The sequence below is a fragment of the Rhinolophus sinicus genome, linkage group LG01 (genome assembly GCF_036562045.2).
Source record: "Rhinolophus sinicus isolate RSC01 linkage group LG01, ASM3656204v1, whole genome shotgun sequence".
NCBI lineage: Eukaryota > Metazoa > Chordata > Mammalia > Chiroptera > Rhinolophidae > Rhinolophus > Rhinolophus sinicus.
The window spans coordinates 206693470-206711021 of NC_133751.1; the positions used below are offsets into that span (position 1 = coordinate 206693470).

At 49.2% G+C, this 17552-nt stretch overlaps 1 protein-coding gene across 5 annotated transcripts in view; it reads right to left on the reverse strand.

Annotated features, from left to right (window-relative positions):
• COL6A3 (collagen type VI alpha 3 chain) overlaps window positions 1-17552 on the reverse strand; it is an 80055-nt gene that overhangs the window by 33312 nt on the left and 29191 nt on the right. For all 5 annotated transcript variants that reach the window (XM_019740939.2, XM_074315604.1, XM_074315601.1 and 2 more), the window contains 14 exons: window positions 16763-17335; window positions 14810-15418; window positions 12157-12762; window positions 9997-10611; window positions 7906-8505; window positions 6958-7295; window positions 5574-5652; window positions 4408-4553; window positions 2954-3046; window positions 2396-2449; window positions 1375-1446; window positions 554-580; window positions 401-445; window positions 232-285 (listed from right to left, as the gene is read on the reverse strand). In XM_019740939.2, the coding sequence (XP_019596498.2) occupies window positions 232-285; window positions 401-445; window positions 554-580; window positions 1375-1446; window positions 2396-2449; window positions 2954-3046; window positions 4408-4553; window positions 5574-5652; window positions 6958-7295; window positions 7906-8505; window positions 9997-10611; window positions 12157-12762; window positions 14810-15418; window positions 16763-17335 (3911 nt within the window). The remainder of the gene's footprint in view (window positions 1-231; window positions 286-400; window positions 446-553; window positions 581-1374; window positions 1447-2395; window positions 2450-2953; window positions 3047-4407; window positions 4554-5573; window positions 5653-6957; window positions 7296-7905; window positions 8506-9996; window positions 10612-12156; window positions 12763-14809; window positions 15419-16762; window positions 17336-17552) is intronic.

Here is a 17552-nt window from a genome sequence, read left to right on the forward strand (position 1 = left end):
GACACTGGGATTTCTTTATCACAAAACAAACTCAGTTCCCGCCCTACGAGACATAGTCTCCAATCAAGACAATATAATGAAATGTGTCACAGCTGCCAGGGGACACAGGGGACGAGGTCAGGGAAGGCTGCTTGGAGGAAGTGGTCTTAAAATACACGAGTAAAAGAAACAGTCCCCGAATGAAATGTTTACAGTGTTTTCACAACAGCAACACTATGGAAATACACCTACCCTTCTCCCGGGACTCCCTTTCTCTCCAGAAGAACCAGGCAATCCTTTGTCTCCCTGCCAAAGACAATGATAAAATGTCATTCCTGGCACAACTTCTACCACAGACTGAGGTACTAGTCACTGGAATCTTCGGGACCAAAGAGCAGTTTGAGAGCATGAAATCACTTACATCTTCACCGTCGAGGCCATCCAGCCCAATCTCCCCTAATTCACCCTGTCAGGGGACAAGACACACAGGTGAGTGTGGAAACCATCCTGGCCAAGGAGAAATGACAGCTACTGGGCAAGTTCTCAATATAAGAACAAAAACAAGTTTGAGTACCTTCTCTCCTGGGAACCCGCGAGAACCCTAGAAGGTGAGAGAAAGAGGAGACGTTACCTCCTTCCTGGAGGCTAGTCCCTCAGCCACAGAACAGGGCTCGCCCCCCCACACCCCCACAACCCCACCCCACTCGAAGGCACAGCGTCTGACCAGCCAGCATTAGAGGTTTATCTGTTTGTGTTGCCCTCTCACTATCACGTGGGAGATGATACAGCTCATTTGCCTGGACCTCAGCACTTGGGTGGCCTTGGCTCCCTGGGCAGGAGGGGTGGGCCCTGGAAGCCAGGGACAGGGGCTGCAGTCCCCGTCCCTTTGTAACTTCGCAGTGTAATGGCCCTTCCTTTCAGCACCTGTTTTCAAACTTTAGCAAATTCAGGAAAAAGTTCACCAGCCCTCGAATCCAAGTATCTCACACAAAGAACCTTCCAGCAAGTTCAGTCCTCTCTCTCGCCTTCCCCCTCCACCCCCACCCCCACCCCTTTCCCTGGTTCCTCTCGGGGTCCAGGGGCTGAAGCCATGGGCACCGGCCTTCTCTCTGCCCTGGCTCACACCCTGTCTGTCCTCGTGAATGTTTCCTGGCAGCTTCGTGTTTCCATAGGAAACTATTTCTCCATTCTCAGGCTCCCTTCCCAGCGCGCCCTGTGCTCTGGAAGCTGCCAGCCTGCGAGCTGCCCTCCCACCAGAGGCCACGGGCTACCTGACCCTGAGAGCAGAGAAGCCCGGCCTAGGAGGCACTTGGAGAAGGTGCCCCACTTCTGCTCGTGCCACTGACCACCTGTCCCCACCAGGTGGGATGCTGTGGTCCCCCCTCCATACTGTACCTTTACTCCTCTCTGGCCGGGGCAGCCCTGGAAACCTTGAGTGCCATTCACGCCAGGCGGACCCCGTTCACCCTGTCAGGAGAGACAAAAGTAAGTTGGAGCCACTTGTCACTGGGGCTCCACTGAGTCTGCATCCCTGGAAGACGTGTGTGAGAAAGCACATTTTACTAGCGGGAATGCTGACTGAGATGGGGAGCCCCTCCAGCATTCCTGCCCCCCAGACCCAGTCCACAGCACCCTGAAGGGAGTGGGGTCTGAGGGTCTGCAGCGCAGAGGGGCATCCTGGGGGATGAGGTGAGTGGGTTTCTGGGCACCGGGTCTGGGTGGGAGCTGGGCCCCCATGGAGAATCCACGGGCCAACTGCTCCGCTGCATGGTCCCTGGTTCCCGGCTCTGATGTAGCCCCTGACCAGCCCTGACATGCAGACCTACCAGCTGGGACCTTGCAACCTCACCTGCTCCCCATGGGGCCCTATAATCCCATCCCAGGGCTGGGCCTCCTTCTAATGTCTCAAAGCCTCTCGGACCACCTCTGCCCCAAGTACAGCTTCCTGAAGGCTCTACCCAACCCCAAATGGGCCCCGGGTTTACTGACCACCCAAACCAGCAAGCCTTCCCTGGGAGACGCCCTCCCCTTAAAGGGCATAACCCTGATTGCAGCCTGATTCGGTCCCCTGCACCACGCTCCAGCTCGCTGCCATCTCTGCTTGGGCTCTGGTCTTACAGGACACTGAATATGCCATCAGTGTCAGAAGCCACTTCCTCCCTCCCTCTGACACAGATGAGAGCCCCGCACTCTGTAACCGCACTAGCCGTGCTCGGGTCCCCAGACTATTTCCCATTAAGCACAAACATGAATAAAGGCATTAAGGAAGTTAAAAATGAATTTTTTCCCGGTGGGAAAGTCATTGGACTGTTCACTGGACTGGAAACTGAACAGATTTTGAACTCCACAATTCAATCCTAGCACGTGAGGAACAAGGAGAAAATAAAAATGTAAGGAATAAAACAATGCCACTTACAGGTCCACCCTCGTCACCAGGATAACCTCGGTAGCCATCTTCTCCAGAGATACCCTGTAACAAAGTAAATCCATTCCGGGGTTAAATCCGTAGGTTTGGGGTGGGGTGTTCTATATTTAAGCATCTTCCCGACCCCCCTCCATGCCTCCGTGTGGTAGAGTGGTGCTAAGATTTAGCAAGGAGCTGGGTGTCCCTTTGAACTTAACGGTTCTCCACTCACGAGTTCAGTGCCTTTACCCTTTCTTTCAGGACCTGTAGGGCTCCTGGTCTACAGGAAACCCTGCAACTCAGAGGCAGTGCTAAGAGTCCCTGCTAACCATGCGCAGGAAGGCTGCCGGCCAGTGAGCCCCGCTGGTGTTAACGTTCTTTCATAAAGTGAAGAACCAGTGTGTTCAAGAAGAGTCCCTCGGTATTTGCTCCTCAGATCTGCAACCTGAGAGCACCCCTTCTCCGCCTCCTCCATCCCCATGCAGTGACAGTACAGACACCACCCAGCCAAGGTAACAATGGACTCCTGAAACCTGGTCTCGGTGTGAGAAAAGGGCAAAGCCACCATACCTTCGGCCCAATGCTGCCGATGGGCCCCCGGTCGCCCCTTTCTCCGGAGCATTTGCAGGGCACCCCACAGCAAGTTTTCTCGGCAATGTTGTCCTGTGAACATGAAAAAACAAGTTCAAGTCTCAGTAAATGCCTAGAAAAAAAAGGCATAGATATGCTGTAAAGGTTAAAATCCGAAGTGTGTGGATTCCACAGTGAGAGACCAAAGTCACTAGATGTCATGAGCATTCACTCACAGACTGGCTTGGTGGGCGTGGGAAGTCACAAATGGGACACTGAAGGGCAACCAAAGTAAGATCGATCGTATTTGCAATGCCACCTCAAGCTGGGCCTTACTTCTAGAAGCTTCCAACCCAGATATTCAAATTTCAAATGTTACGCATTAACTTATGTAGTTTTAAGCTCCGAAGAGCAAAACCTAAGAAGCAAATTGCAGAGGGTCAGGGCAGAGGTGGTTCCAAAATGGAGGTCCATGTGCCCTTTCTCAGAACCATGTCAGGGTCACGGGCTACGGCACCAGCCTGCAAGAGGCCTGGGGAGCAGCTGCGGTGTGGGGTGCCTCTCAGCCGCAATCGCCACAACTCCGGTCACCAGGGCATCTCAGAGCCGTCACACCCCTGACTTTCCCTTCCCATCTCAGCCCTGACCTTACATGGGAAAGCACACACCCAAGATAGACTTCCTTCTGCTAAACTCATGGGGCCAAATGTGTTCTCTTGCCACGAACTTCCTAGAGTTTCCACTCTCTCCCACATCCCAGTCATCAACTAAGTTGACATCTTTTCAGCCATTTTTCAAAAGGCCTACTTCCAGCAGTGCTGGGAAGCAGCGAAAGGGAAGGAAGGGTCAAAGCCAGTTCACCCCACTGTCCACTGTCACCACCACCAGAGGGTCTCTGAGTTGACAACGCAGCCCCACATGTCCCCAAAGCCCCGCCCACTCCCAAACCTGCTGAGGCTGAACTTGTAGGGCTTAGGGAGCCCAGAGGGCACTTTCATTTGCTGCAAAGGAAACTAGACAAGAAGGCATTAGAAGCGCTTCTCTACCCAGAAATGGTCTTTCTTCCCTGGCATAGGCTTGTTTTCGCCCTGTGAGCTTTCTGAGGCTATTGACACTTCCTGAATGGGAATGGCCAATCTCAGTGTTTTGTCTTCTCAGCAATCTTAGGAATGAAAAGGTCCTCATTAAAGGGGGCAGAGGAAATGCCAAAGCGACAGCATCAGTGCGCCTGGGGCCCCAGTCTCCACCGTGCTGTCTTTCTAGCTCTTGAATATCTCCGTTTCCAGGCCTTACACGTGTTATGGCAGCAAGACAGGTCCCAAGTGCATTAAATGGGTTACATTACCCACCAGAGGCCCCTCTCCCATCGCCTGGCGATAACTGACTCCATTATATTGAGATGCCCAAAACTGTGGCATCTGAACTGGTTTGTGGGTGCAGACATCAAACCTCACCAGCTGCTCTACGAGTTCGTAATCCAGGTCCAGCAAGTTCAGTCCCAGCGGCCTGTTGTACGCAAATCCTCGCCCAAACTCCAACTGCGTGAGCTGCTCCATGTTGGCTACGCGTTCGAGGCCCACCAAGATCAGAGCTTGGACTCCTACAAGGAGAAGCACATTTCGTGACTCACCGAGGCCCTGGAGACACTCAACATCTTTTTCTGCTCTGACTTTTTTAAAAAAAAAAAAAGAAAACTTCAGTACAAAACTTGGCCTTTAGCTTGTCAGCCACTCTGAAGGGTTGAAAGACTGGAACTTTGGACCCTCTGAGCAATTGTCTCAGATATGTCAGTAACTAAACTCGTTCCTATAAATACAGGCAGTGACACCATGAAGCATATTCACACATAAATTCTCAAACTCTGGTCCTATCAACATAACTCAGGTATGCTGCGGGAAGAACTGAAATATCCCTCCAAAATCAGGTAATAGCAATGTCATCCCCGCTGCTCATGAAAAACAGGCGAATAAATCGCATGTTCTCATCACCAGTGATGCTTCTGTAAATTCTTCTCAAACCTCTAGTGTTGGCATCCACTTTTTGGCAGTCATTGCTACCAAATTCCAAAGCAATAGACAACCAAATATTATAGCTGACAAAGGGCATTGGGGCGTAGCCAGTCACCTTGAACTTGGAAGTGTGCTGCTGTTATTTACTTGATATTAAAGTGTATTTTTACTTAGCACTGTGGTATTTCTGAGCTGTGATAACCGTAAACTACAATACAGCAATATTTTTGCTTCAAAATTAACTCTTACTTTATGCGATGTAACTAGACGAATCAAACCTTCACGATCGTCTCCAAAAGCATCACGCTTTCTAGGTGTCCTACCACCAGGTCAGTCTTTCTGACCTGGCAGGGCCTGTGGCAGGACATGGCCTACGTGAAACCCTGGATAGCCCCAAACCCCATAGCCCCAGAGGGGCAGCAGAGGGCAGGATGCTGGGTGGCCAGTGCAGACCCCAGAGGATGCTGGGTGGCCAGTGCAGACCCCAGAGGTGCTGGGTGACCAGTGCAGACCCCAGAGGACCCCACCAGCAGAGTCCCTTCTCTCCAGCAAAGCAGTGTGCCTGCCTCCCCCAGGTCTACTTCTCATGCTTAGAAAGCCTCAGAACCTACCTTCTTCTCGGAGTGCCTCCGACGCCCTTTGTAAATCAGCCAAATCTCCATCTGCTCCATCAGTGAAATGAATGACCACCTGAAAGTAGACGATGAGTCAAACACCAGCCGAAACTAAAAAGAAACATCACAGGCTCTTGGAAGGGAGATGAGCCCATTTGAACCCCTCATCTTGCAGTTGAGGAAACAGGCTGAGAAATAAACACCCCATGTCCACAGCTGTTCGATATTGTGCAACAAATGAGGCAGAAAATGAATGGGTTGGAGTCTGACATCAAAAGACACAGCAGCAAGGAAAATAAAAGCAGTTTATCTCACTCTCCTATTTATGTGACATAGTTTCTGGAAGGTGTGTGTGTGTGTGTGTGTGTGTGTGTATGGTGTGTATGTGTGAGGGTGTGTGTGGTGTGTATGTATGAGGCGTGTGGTGTGTGAGTGCGTCTGTGCTATGTGCATGTGTGAGTGTGAGTGTGTGTCTGTGTCTGTGTGTTATGTGTATGTGTGAGGGTGACTGTGTATGGTGTGTGTATGTGTGAATGTGAATAAGTGTGAGGGTGTGTGTGGTGTGTGTGAGTGTTGAGTATGAGTGTGTGCTATGTGCATGTGTGAGTGTGAGTGTGTGTGTCTGTGTGTGTGTTATGGACTGAACTGCACCCCTCCAAAACTCATTTGTTGAACTCCTGCCCCCCAGAACCTCAGAATGTGACTGTAGTTGGTTGGCAATAGGGATTTTAAAGAGGTGATAATGGTTAAATGGGGTCATTTGGGGGGAGCCCTAATTCCACATGACTGGTGTCCTCATAAGAAGAGATCAGGACACAGACACACAGAGGGAAAAGTACATGGGGACAGAGGGAGAAGCACCGTCTACAAGCCAAGTTCAGAGGCTCCGAAGACGCCAACCCTGCTGACATTCTGACCTGGGAGCGCCAGCCTCCAGGACTGAGAACACACACTTCTGTGGTTTAAAGCAGCTCAGTCTGTATGGCAGCTCTAGTGAACTGCTGTGTGTGTGTGTGTGCGTGCGCTCACGTACGTGTGTGAGCATGGGTATGCACACACAATAAGCACGTATGGATGTACATACAGAGAGGAAGGGAGAAATGTGTAGCGAGAACAGAACTCTTTAACAGGCAGGACTATAAACATGAATTAATCACAAATTCCACTCATTCAAGCTGATTTCCAGGATTTTTTCCAGCTTAAGTAAAACAAGGACGATACGACATTTCAGGCTATTATGATGGGTTGAATAAAAGACGCTTACGCACGGCACTCCCAACCCCAGGAACAGGAGCAGCGTTTCCCAAGCCCCGAGCCGGTCCTCCCGACCAGCCCAAGCCCGGAAACTGCACCTGCAGCGGAGCTCGGGAGCCGCGCTCACCTTCACGCTGTCGGGAGAGGCCTGTCTGAACTTGTTCTGATAGACCTTCAGCGTGTCCGCCGTGAGCACATAGGGGTGCTGGCTGCGCATGTTCCGGAACTTCTCCAACAGCTCGGGCTGGTACTCGGCGAAGTCAAAGGCCTCCACGGGGCCCGAGGGCGTGCTGGCCACCACGGACACCCGCACCGTGGGAGTCTGGCCACCCCCGCAGCTGAGTCGTTGCATCTGGCTGAGTCGATTCAAGATGGCATCCACCTTGGACTCGAGGCCCTTCTGAGCCACAAACACATTCTGAGTTCTTGAACCATCAAACCCCAGAATCACATCCAGGTTACAAGCTGGAAAGGGGGAAAGCAGGCAATGAGCTGTACATCAGGCAATGAGCCGAGATGAACGCAACGCACGAGCACGGCCCTGGGACCTGGACCCAGACGTCACCTCACAGGCAAAATGACGTTTTGTATGGATGAGCTCTGAGAAGCAGCTGGGTCTGCCTCTTTCACAGGGAACACGGGTGCTGACCATTAGGCCATTTTACTATGTTGTTTTATTTTTATTTTTCTCATAATATTAACCAATTTTGGCACGCTGCACAGTTGTTGAAGTGCTTCCCAAGTGTGTGCTTTAAATGCACTTGAGGACTCAAATACTCCGATCACATACAATTAATCTAATAAGCCTATGAACAGAAGCAGGGATCACTACTTCTGAATTATTTGGGAGATTAACGACTTGGGAGAAAAGGTAAGTCTTACAAAGGCACAAAAAAAAAGACAAGCTTCCACTCTTATCCTGGAAGGACATCCGAAAGCAGTGGCTAGGTGACCACCAAGGTCAGACCCACATGGACATAAGTAAATGCCTGAAGTTACCAAACACGGAAGGAATGCATAGGCTCATGCACATCAACAAGACAGGACTGGCAATATGCCCATGACGGGGACTTACCTCTGGAAACATCAGTCACACCCGGACATAAGGTTTCATGCATTGCACCATCCAGAGTTTCCAAAACTTGCTCTTTCAATTCCGACAGCTTCTGGACGTTCCCCACTCGGAACCCCGTCGCACTGTTGGACGCTATCTTCCCAACCTCCACGGAGTCCGTGTTCCCCAAGCCCACGGCGAACACTTTGACACCACTCTGGGTGAGTGCCAGGCTCGCCTCCTGGGCGTCTTCCATTGACTTTCCCCCCATGATCACAAACGCAATCTGAGGGACCCTCTGATCCAGGCGGCTGCCAGCCTCTGGCACAAAGTGATGCTGCTGCAGGTGCTCGAGCCCAACCTTGGTGTTTGCGTGTCTCCCCCCTTTGTAGACCACTTTGTTGATTGCGCTGATAATCTGCTGCTTGGTGGAAAACTCCTTCAGGAAGAATTCGTCAGTGGGGTCCGAGTTGTACTGGACCAGCCCGACTTGGATGGAAGCATCCTCTCCGTAAACTGTATCCACAATTTCGGACACAAAATGGAGCACTTCCTGGAAACTGTCCTTCTGGAAATTGATGGAACCATCCAACAGGAACACAATATCTGCTTTCCTTGTATCTGAAAATGACCAAAATGAAAATGAGGAGAAATTTGTTTTCCATGTCCAGAACGTTCATACACAAAATGTAAATTAAATCATTAAAATAAGACATTCCTGTAACTTATTCACAGTGAACACCTTAGCTCTATTCTGTGCCTCTATAGTTCTCAAATTCACAGCCCTCAAAACATTATGGTAAAAACAAAACGAGACATGATAAATCATTTAGACAAAAAGAAAAGGAAACATGAGAACTCAGGGAAAGTGGGTCCCCGTCGTCCCATGCAAAATGGCATTACACCACAGAGTCAACGCTCCAGGACCTCAGGTGTTTTAGAAAACACCTCTAAACACTTTCCTCTGGTCAAAAATAAAGGATGGTGTCTGCCAGGAGTCAGGGCAGATGTGCTGGAGGCAAAGCAAGGAAGGTCTGGGAAAAACAGATTGGAAAATGGGAAGTGGATCCCACATGCTTTTGGAGGGGTGCCTGCCAGCATGCTGAGAGCTTTTGCGGGACCCTCCTGAAAATGAATGGCATTTGGGGGTAATTTCCCAGTTATATCAAGTGGTCAAGACTGGCGTAGAGAAGGGCATGGATTGGCCACCTCCAAAGATGCTGTCCTAGACTGAGAGCCATCGAGTTTGCTGTTATCCCTCAGTGGACCTTTATAAAAACTTTCAATGGGGCTAAAATTAACCTCATGGAAGCGCATGGATGCCTCATGGAAGAATCAATGACCACATGTTTCCTGGGATATTGTATCGATAAGTACTATCGATTGCTGTGCACAGACTTAATTTCAAGGCCCGATATGCAAGACACACCACCACAAGCCAGGATGGAGGAGTTAAAGAGCTTTATTACAAAGCGAAAGTAAATAAGACAAGATAGAGATGAGGGGAATAGATCATCATAGCACTAACAAGCAAGGAGGCAATTCATCATGCCACCAGGGCCCAGTCTATTAGAGTCGCAGAAGCAGCACTGGCCCTTCATCAGTATGAGCGAAATACCTTGCAGCAGCAGAGGCGGCCCAGGGAACAACCGTACCTGCCTTTTTTCTTCTGGGTTTTAAGGACTTTACTAACAACAGCGGCAAGGAGCCAATAAGCATACGTGTCAGCAACACAAGGAACTGGTCCCGGATCTGGCTAGGAGCCGGGGCCAGTCCTGGGTACGAGATTAGATGTGCCGGAGCCTGCGAAGGCCATCCTGTACTTTCTTGGTCCTTGGAGGGCAGCCAGTCCCCCCAAGGCCAAGCACGTATCCAAGTCACTGTGAAAGTTTACACCCCAGATGTCCCCAGGCAGACTTTCATATGTTCTATCCCTTACAGATATGTTTCCTTCTACAATGTCAACTGAACTTTTTTTCTAATATTTATTTTTCTAATATTATCTGTAGTAACAACCAAGAGGAGAAAATTATTCAAATTAATGCTAATTACATTTTTCAATTGAAAAAAAATTGATATCACTCTCTTCAGTCATGGGTCCCAAGTTCATACCTGTCCGAGGTGGCAAAGGTGTGACCATTCCTGGAGGGGCAGGAGTGACCCTAGAGGGTCCAAATGCGTTCAAGATCCTGTCTTCTAGGTTGGGGATATCTCTGAACTCTCGCACCATGAAGACCAGTCTGGGGTCATTGGTGATGGTCTGCAACTCTGTTCTGTCGATGTTTCGGGTTCCAACCCCTAAACTCACAATCCCCGAGGAGCGTATCACCTGTGAAAACCTGGAAACGTCATCCTGGGATTTTCCACCCAGAAACAGAACCAGGTGTTGGGGCACACCATCTTCTATCCGGCTCCCAGCAGACTTGACAAAGAGATTTCTTGCCACAAATTCCAGAGCTTTGCCAGTGTTCAGCGGAGACCCTCCTCTGAACCTCAGGCGATGGATGGCGTCGAGCACGGAGGCCTGGGATTTATGGGTCTTCAGGTAGAATTCAGGAAAGGCATCGTTGCTGAACTGCACAACCCCAATTCTCACTTTATTGGGGCCAACACTGAGTCTTCGAACAATCTTCATGATAAAATCTCGAATATGTGCGATGTTATTAGCCCCCACGGCATCAGAGCTATCAATGAGGAAGACGATGTCTGCGGCATCACTCTCAACAGCTAGATACAAGGAAAACAGGAGAAAAACGCAGTACATGACTGGTGCTCAACTGGTTTTGTCTCTGCATTTGCTCCTGAACTTTGCATTGTGTTGCACCATAATATGAGTGTTAAAATTACAACCGGATGCACATGTGTTTATCTCTTGGGCTTTTTAAAATTGATTTTCAAAACTTGGGCCTTTTTCACCCAAACACCATCCACTTCTTGAATTATCTTAAGTTCTCCAAAACTTTCTGAGTCTACTTGATTTTAATTTTGGCTTTGTGGCCTGGGTTACAATTAATGTTAAAAATGAAAGCAGCATTTAGAAACTAATCCTGGAGACCGTAATCTACAGAACTGTGAACTGTCACTACCAGAAGGGACTGAGCTCATCCAAACTAACATCTTTGTTGTACAGAAAGAGAGAGACAGCTGAGGCCAAAGGTCCTCTCCTTGCCCACAGCCGCCGCTCAGCTACCAACCACCCAGACAATGCCAACTGTCTCCCAAAGGGCCACTACATCTCCCCAGGTGTTTGACTCATAGTGTTTCTTTTTGCTCACATAGCTCTAGCACTTATACAAAGTTTTTATTTTCACTATTACTTCTCCTATTTTCTTTACGTGGGTCCATTTTTTAACTATAAAATTAATCAAAAAGTCCTGAGAAAGATGAGCCATGTTTTCCTCTTAGTTAGAATTCTGGGTACTTCTTGGATGTCCTTTTTTTTTTTTTTTAAATTAAATTTATTGAGGTGATGATGTAATACAGAATTGTACACCTGGATGTCCTTTTATGAAACTACTCAGAATATGTTGTCACCCAACAAATTCAACCTGTCTTTTGCCTCATAAATCCCTGGGCTACTCAGAGTGATTTTGCTGTGCTGTGCTGATTACTCTGAACTTTGTATTGCATTGCAGGGAAAAAAAAAAGAAAACTAGCACAGCAAAAACTGAGCAAGTCAGGGAATTGAACCCTTTACACTGAAAAAGAAAAGTTTTCTCAGCCAAGCCTTGGGTTCTCCTATAGGACACAAAAGATTTCAGAGAATTTCAGCATCAGAGAAAACCACCCTGTGACCACGATGGATCAAGAAAAAAACGAGGTCATGCTGTAATCATGTGAACACTGACAAAAAAGAAGACAAAAATAACCAAACACTCCCTATCTTGGCTAATGGGAGTGACAACTGCTTTTTTTACCAATTTTAGCTTTAGCCATAAGATTTAGTAAGACCCAATTATAGAATTGCTTCCATTTCCTGACAACACCTGATCCTGGGTGAAGTCCCATTTCCTTAAGCCTTCTCAGAATCACCTACCACAAGTCCAAATCCTATCAGAAGTCCTTTCTAACACCCTCTTACTGAGCTACCCCATGATTCATCCTCCTGTGCACCCTCCCTCATGCAACAAGCAATAGACGCAACTGGTTCAACCGTAGGTGTCCCCTGATTTCCATGTAACTCATCAAAAGTACCATGGATCTTTGAGCCTGTTATTTTTTTATATCAAAAATACTCATAGAACAACAGCAACAAAACACACTCCATCTTACGTGGAAGAGGATACTGGATGCTGGACAGGATCCGCTGTATCTGCTCTGAGGTCAGGGTCGTGATGGGGGTCAGCAGTTGCTGCTCCAGGTTGGGCAGCTCCCGGAAGGTGCTCACTGAGAACACGTACTCAGGGCTCAGGGAGATCTGAACCAGCTCCTCCTGGTCTGTGTGCCTTGCGATAGCCAATGGTGCCACGCCAGACTGCTTGAGCTCTACTGCCGAGTCGCCCACCTCGTCCCCAGATTTCCCAGACGAAATGAGGACCAGAAACTGAGGGACGCCCTCTTCGATCCGGCTCCCCTGTGGCCTCTTGAAGATGTTCCTCACCACGTACTCCAGGGCACGCCCAACGTTGATCTCCCTCCCACCCTTGGGCCGCAGCCGCCTCACCGCATTCTGCACCTCATCCTTGCTGGAGTGAGCATTCAGCAGGAATTCCACAGTGGGGTCCTCACTGAACTGGACGACGGCCACCCGGGTCGTGTCAAAGTCCACGTCCAGGGAGTCCACCAGTCTCTCAATGAGGAGGCGGATGTACTGAAACTCAGGGCCAGCACTTTGGGACCCATCGATGAGAAAGACCACGTCCTTCTTGTTGCCGACACCTGCGAATCATACAGTATCATGGGTTTCACCTTCATGGGCACCCAGTTCTTAGCACCAACAAACCACCTCCTGGTTTGTCCTGAAATCGCCACCTGACAGACAAAGCATCCTAATTCTGACAGTTACCATTAAAAATGCTCGTCCCAGGAGTGAATCCTGGCCTTTCAGTGATTATAAATCAGGGGGAAAGGAAGGAACCAGCAAAGTATAAGGACTAGTGACTCTGAGGGAGGCAGAGACTAGACACACAAGAGCCATGTCCAGACAAATTGGTGATGGTGTTTTGAAAGCAAAATGGCGACTGAGAATTGGCCACTGGAGGGGCCTTAACAAGAGCACTTTGTGTAGCATTGTCACAGTGACTGATAGATTGGGGTGGTTTGGAGCAGAGTTGTGGGGAGCACATATAACTTTTAAAGGAAGCTGAGGCGCTCCTAGATGGGGAAGATGGACATCGACAGAGTGTTTGAGAGAGAGAAAGCAATGCATTTGTGTCATGAAGGGAATCATGCTTCCTATGCTCAGAGAAGAACTGATAGTGCAGGAGAGAGAAGAACTGCAGATGACACCCTTGAGTAGGGGACAAGGGACGATGCCCCAGGGGACAGAGATAATTCACCCCCATCACAGGAGGGAAGCTGAGTATTGACACCAATGCCGGAGATACCGTGTGCTGCTACTTCTGGAAGTTCTTTTCCAACTTACTCCTGTTTCCTCAGTGACATGGGAATCCAGATTGCTATCTCAGAGCAAGCTGAAGGAGCAGAGCGGGTAAGAAGTGGGACAGGGAGAAGGGGGAGCTAGGGAATCATCACTCTGAAGAGTGGGACCGTGAATGGACTAGGAACCGTATTGTTGTAGAAACATACGCTTGTACTTAAAGAAGCTGCACATTCATTATGACAGTAGTTCCAAAGTGTGTTCCCCAGGACACTGGTAGTTCCAAACGTATCATGAAAAGGCCGTTACAGTCAAAGAAGATTTGGAAATGTTGCATTCCCTTACTGTATTGGACATACACAAAACACATCAATGACGGGGCGGGGGGGAACCTCTCACTTTGTTTATCTCACTGTTTCCCAAGTTTATTTGATGATGAGCATTTAGACCATTCCCGGGACACCTGTGAGACATGCTGCATGCTGTCCGGGACACCAGCCAGAAGCTGACACCCCTCAGCTGTGCCACGTCAGTCACCCTGGCCCTCCTCACCCACCCACTAGCACCGCATCCTGCAGCTGACTTTTCGCTCACTTGCTTTTGCTCCTCTCTTCCTCTTTCCCCCTCTCTGTGCCCTGAGGCTGCACATGATATTTTGTAGGATGTGAGCTACAAAGAACAAGACGCAGCTGCTTCGTTACCACTGCAACCCTCCCCACCTGGGTGCCCAGGGAGGGCAGGCTCCTGGTGCGTATTTTTGGAAGGGATGAATATACCTCAGCCCCCTTCCTTCTCAGAAGCCAGCCTCCCACCACTTTCCAGTTCACTGTGACCAGGCCTGGAAAAGGGGAACAGGAAAGAGGATATAGACTGAAATATGCTCATAGAGCCACAGGGCCTCCCTGACACTTAAGACCAAGCAAACTCAGAAGCAATCTTCACACTTTGGCTCTGGAAATACCAATATTTTGGAGACTATGCTCCAGCTTGACAGAGCACCTGTGGTCAAACTCCCTCCCTGCTCATGGAAGGTTGCGGCAGCTTAGAACCAACGGTACTGAACTGGTGGTCTCCATCAGGTGGCCCACCCTTCAGAGAGCTATATGGAAGGCTTAATTCAGAGTTAAGGGGTCTACACTATAAGCCACACATAGTTCCCTCTTTCAGACTTTAATTTGGCCAAAAACATGAATCTTAGCATCTCCCCAAGCCTCTGTCATTTCTGGCACCCAAACCAAACACACATGGTTCCTAATTCTTCGTGTAATTCTGGTTTTCACTCTATATGGCAGAGGAAACAAAACTGAGAACACTTTGTAGCCCACAGTCCAAACAAGGAGCCCCAGATGTTCCAAGAAACAATGACCCAAAGAGTCCCCTCCTTACCTGGGCTCAGTAGAGTGTGCAGGACTGACCGCAACCTGCTCACCTCGTCCCGGCTGAGCTGGGTCACTCTCTGGGAGATGTCCTGTTGGATGTCCCCCAGCTGCCTGAAGGTGGGGACAGCCACCGCAAAGTCTGGCATAAAGGAGATGGTCTGCATCTCCGTGGCGTCGGCGCTGCCAATGCCGATGCCAATGGGCACCGCCCCGCCCTGCTTCAGGTTCACCGCGGGGCCCCTCACATCATCCCCAGACCTGGCGGCCGTGAGGACAATCAGGAGCTGGGGGACGCCGTCGTCTATCCTGCTTCCGGCAGTCTTAGTCAGGACATTCCTCAGGACAAAGTCCAGGGCGGCCCCGGTGTTGGGGGTCGGCCCCTTCAGCAGGGTCAGCCTGTGGATGGCAGTGATCACGCTCTGCTGGTCCATGTACGAATTCAGGTAGAACTCGGGCCTGGTCCGGTCACTGTACTGTACCAGGGCCACACGGACCCGGTCTGGGCCCACGTCCAGGCTCTCCACCACTCTCTGGACAAACTCTTTCAACAGAGGGAAGCCGTTCTTGACACCATCAGAGCCATCCAGCAGAAAAACCACGTCCTTTTCACCTGAAACTGGGAGGAAGACAGCCTGGATGACTCACATGGCCGGAAGAGGGACAATTTCCTACCGACGCGGGGAGCTGAACAAAGACCCCACAAAGACATCCAGTTCAGAATCCCCAGAACCTGACTCTAGCAGTGTCCTTATAAGAAGGAGACAAGAGGATCAGAGTTAGAGGAAGAAGATATGAGATACGAGGATGGAAACAGAGGTCAGGGAAGAGAGAAGATACAATATGGAGGAAGGGGCCACGAGCCAAGGAATGCAGGCAGCACCTAGAAGCTGAAAAAGGCGAGGACACATGTAATCCACTAGAACCTCCGGAAGGAATGCAGTCTTACCGACACCTTGAGTTTAGCCCAGTGAAAATGGTTTTGGATTTCTGACCTCTAACAACGTAAGAATTCATGGTGTTTTGAGCCACTCAGCTTGTGGTACTTTGTTACAGCAGCCATAGGAAACGAATACACCAATATATAGAGAATACACCCTTTTATTGTAGAAGTTTTCAATGCTGGAACAGTATTATTAACTTTCAAAGGTGCACTCAAGAAACAACATTGAGGACCAGAGACAGAAGGATGGCAGAGCCTTCATAATTCTTAGCATTTCATTGATGGGAGGTTTCAAATGATTTTCTACAAGTCACAGTGGATCAATGGGGAAAAATGTAACCCAGATGTCCAGGTTACCAACAGTGTAGGGGCCCAAGAGTCAATAAAGAAACTCTAGATTCTCAGTTTTTTAATCAAAGGGATTATACATGAAACCGATGACTCTTTTCACCGCATTTTTATCAGCAAATGGAAAGTGGTTAAACACAGAGTCATGGTAATGCAAATGGGCAGCTGGAAATTTCCATGCAGTGTTTACAGCGGGAATGTGTCTGCCTCTCATCACGCTTTCTTCTTGGTGAATGCAGTGAAGGATACACAGTGTTACCCCCTTAAAACAAGACACTGGGGGGCTATGAAGAGGAAACTGTTTTAGCTACAATGTAACCAAGTCATATGGCTTTTCTTATGCATAAAGCAAAACTCATGTTTCTTAAAAGGATTTTTAACCACTAACGAGTCTACATCTTTATAATGTATCTGATTATAAAATACTCTAATGTCCTTAAGAATAATCGTCCTGGTTCTCCTGTTTTGCCCTACAGAGCAGTTAGAGAGTCAGAGTCGTGAAACAAAAATCATGCATAGATCCTTGATCCTACAGAAACCACCTATTAATTTTCCATCTCCTCTGGAAACCCAAGGAAGGCTTCAATCTGAGGACCTGGGCCCAGCAGCCTACCACCAACTCATGCACTGGAGAACTGGATTGTGGGAGCAACCGGAATTTCTATGCCATACCTGGTGCCGACACCCCATTTTTCACCAGGTTTACGAACTTCACAGTCTCTGGTTGGAGGTCTCCAATCTTAGGAAGTGACTCCGCAGTGAGGATAAAGGCAGGGGACGGCACGATCTGCTCTAACTCGGCACGGTCTGCGTTCCTGGCCTGTAAGACTAAAGGCACTACAGATGTCTCTTTCAGGTGGAGTGCTGGCACGTCCACACGATCGGAAGACTTCCCCGCCACCAGCAGCACCAGCAACTGAGGCACCCCTTCCGCAATCCGGCTTCCGGCAGACTCCACAAAAATGTGTCTCTGTGCGTAGTCCAGGGCGTAGCCCAGTTTGAGGACTTTGCCAGTTTTGAGTTTCATCTTCTTCACGATGCTCAGGAGTTCAGGCTTATTCTGGTGCTGATCAAAACTGGACTCCACCCTCACATCATTGCTGTACTGAGCCACGGCGACTCGGGTCCCATCTGGCTTCACATCAAGCTCGTCAATAACCTTGTGGAGAAAGTCACGGACAGCAGTGAACTGGCCCAGGAGGTTGGCTGAGCCGTCAAAGAGGAAGAGAATGTCTCGCTTGCTTTCTACAAAAAAAAAAAAAAAACACGTTAGGACTTAATGAGGGGCAAGAATAGAACAGGCACCAAACTGCCGCCAGCCCAGCACCACCAGCATTCGGTAAAGGGAGTTCATGCAATTCATCTGATGATCACTGTACCAGCAAGGGAAGACAAACCCACGCGGATTGTCATTCAAATGTCCGTTTCAAAGCAGTGCTTATTTGCGAAGCACTAGAACAGC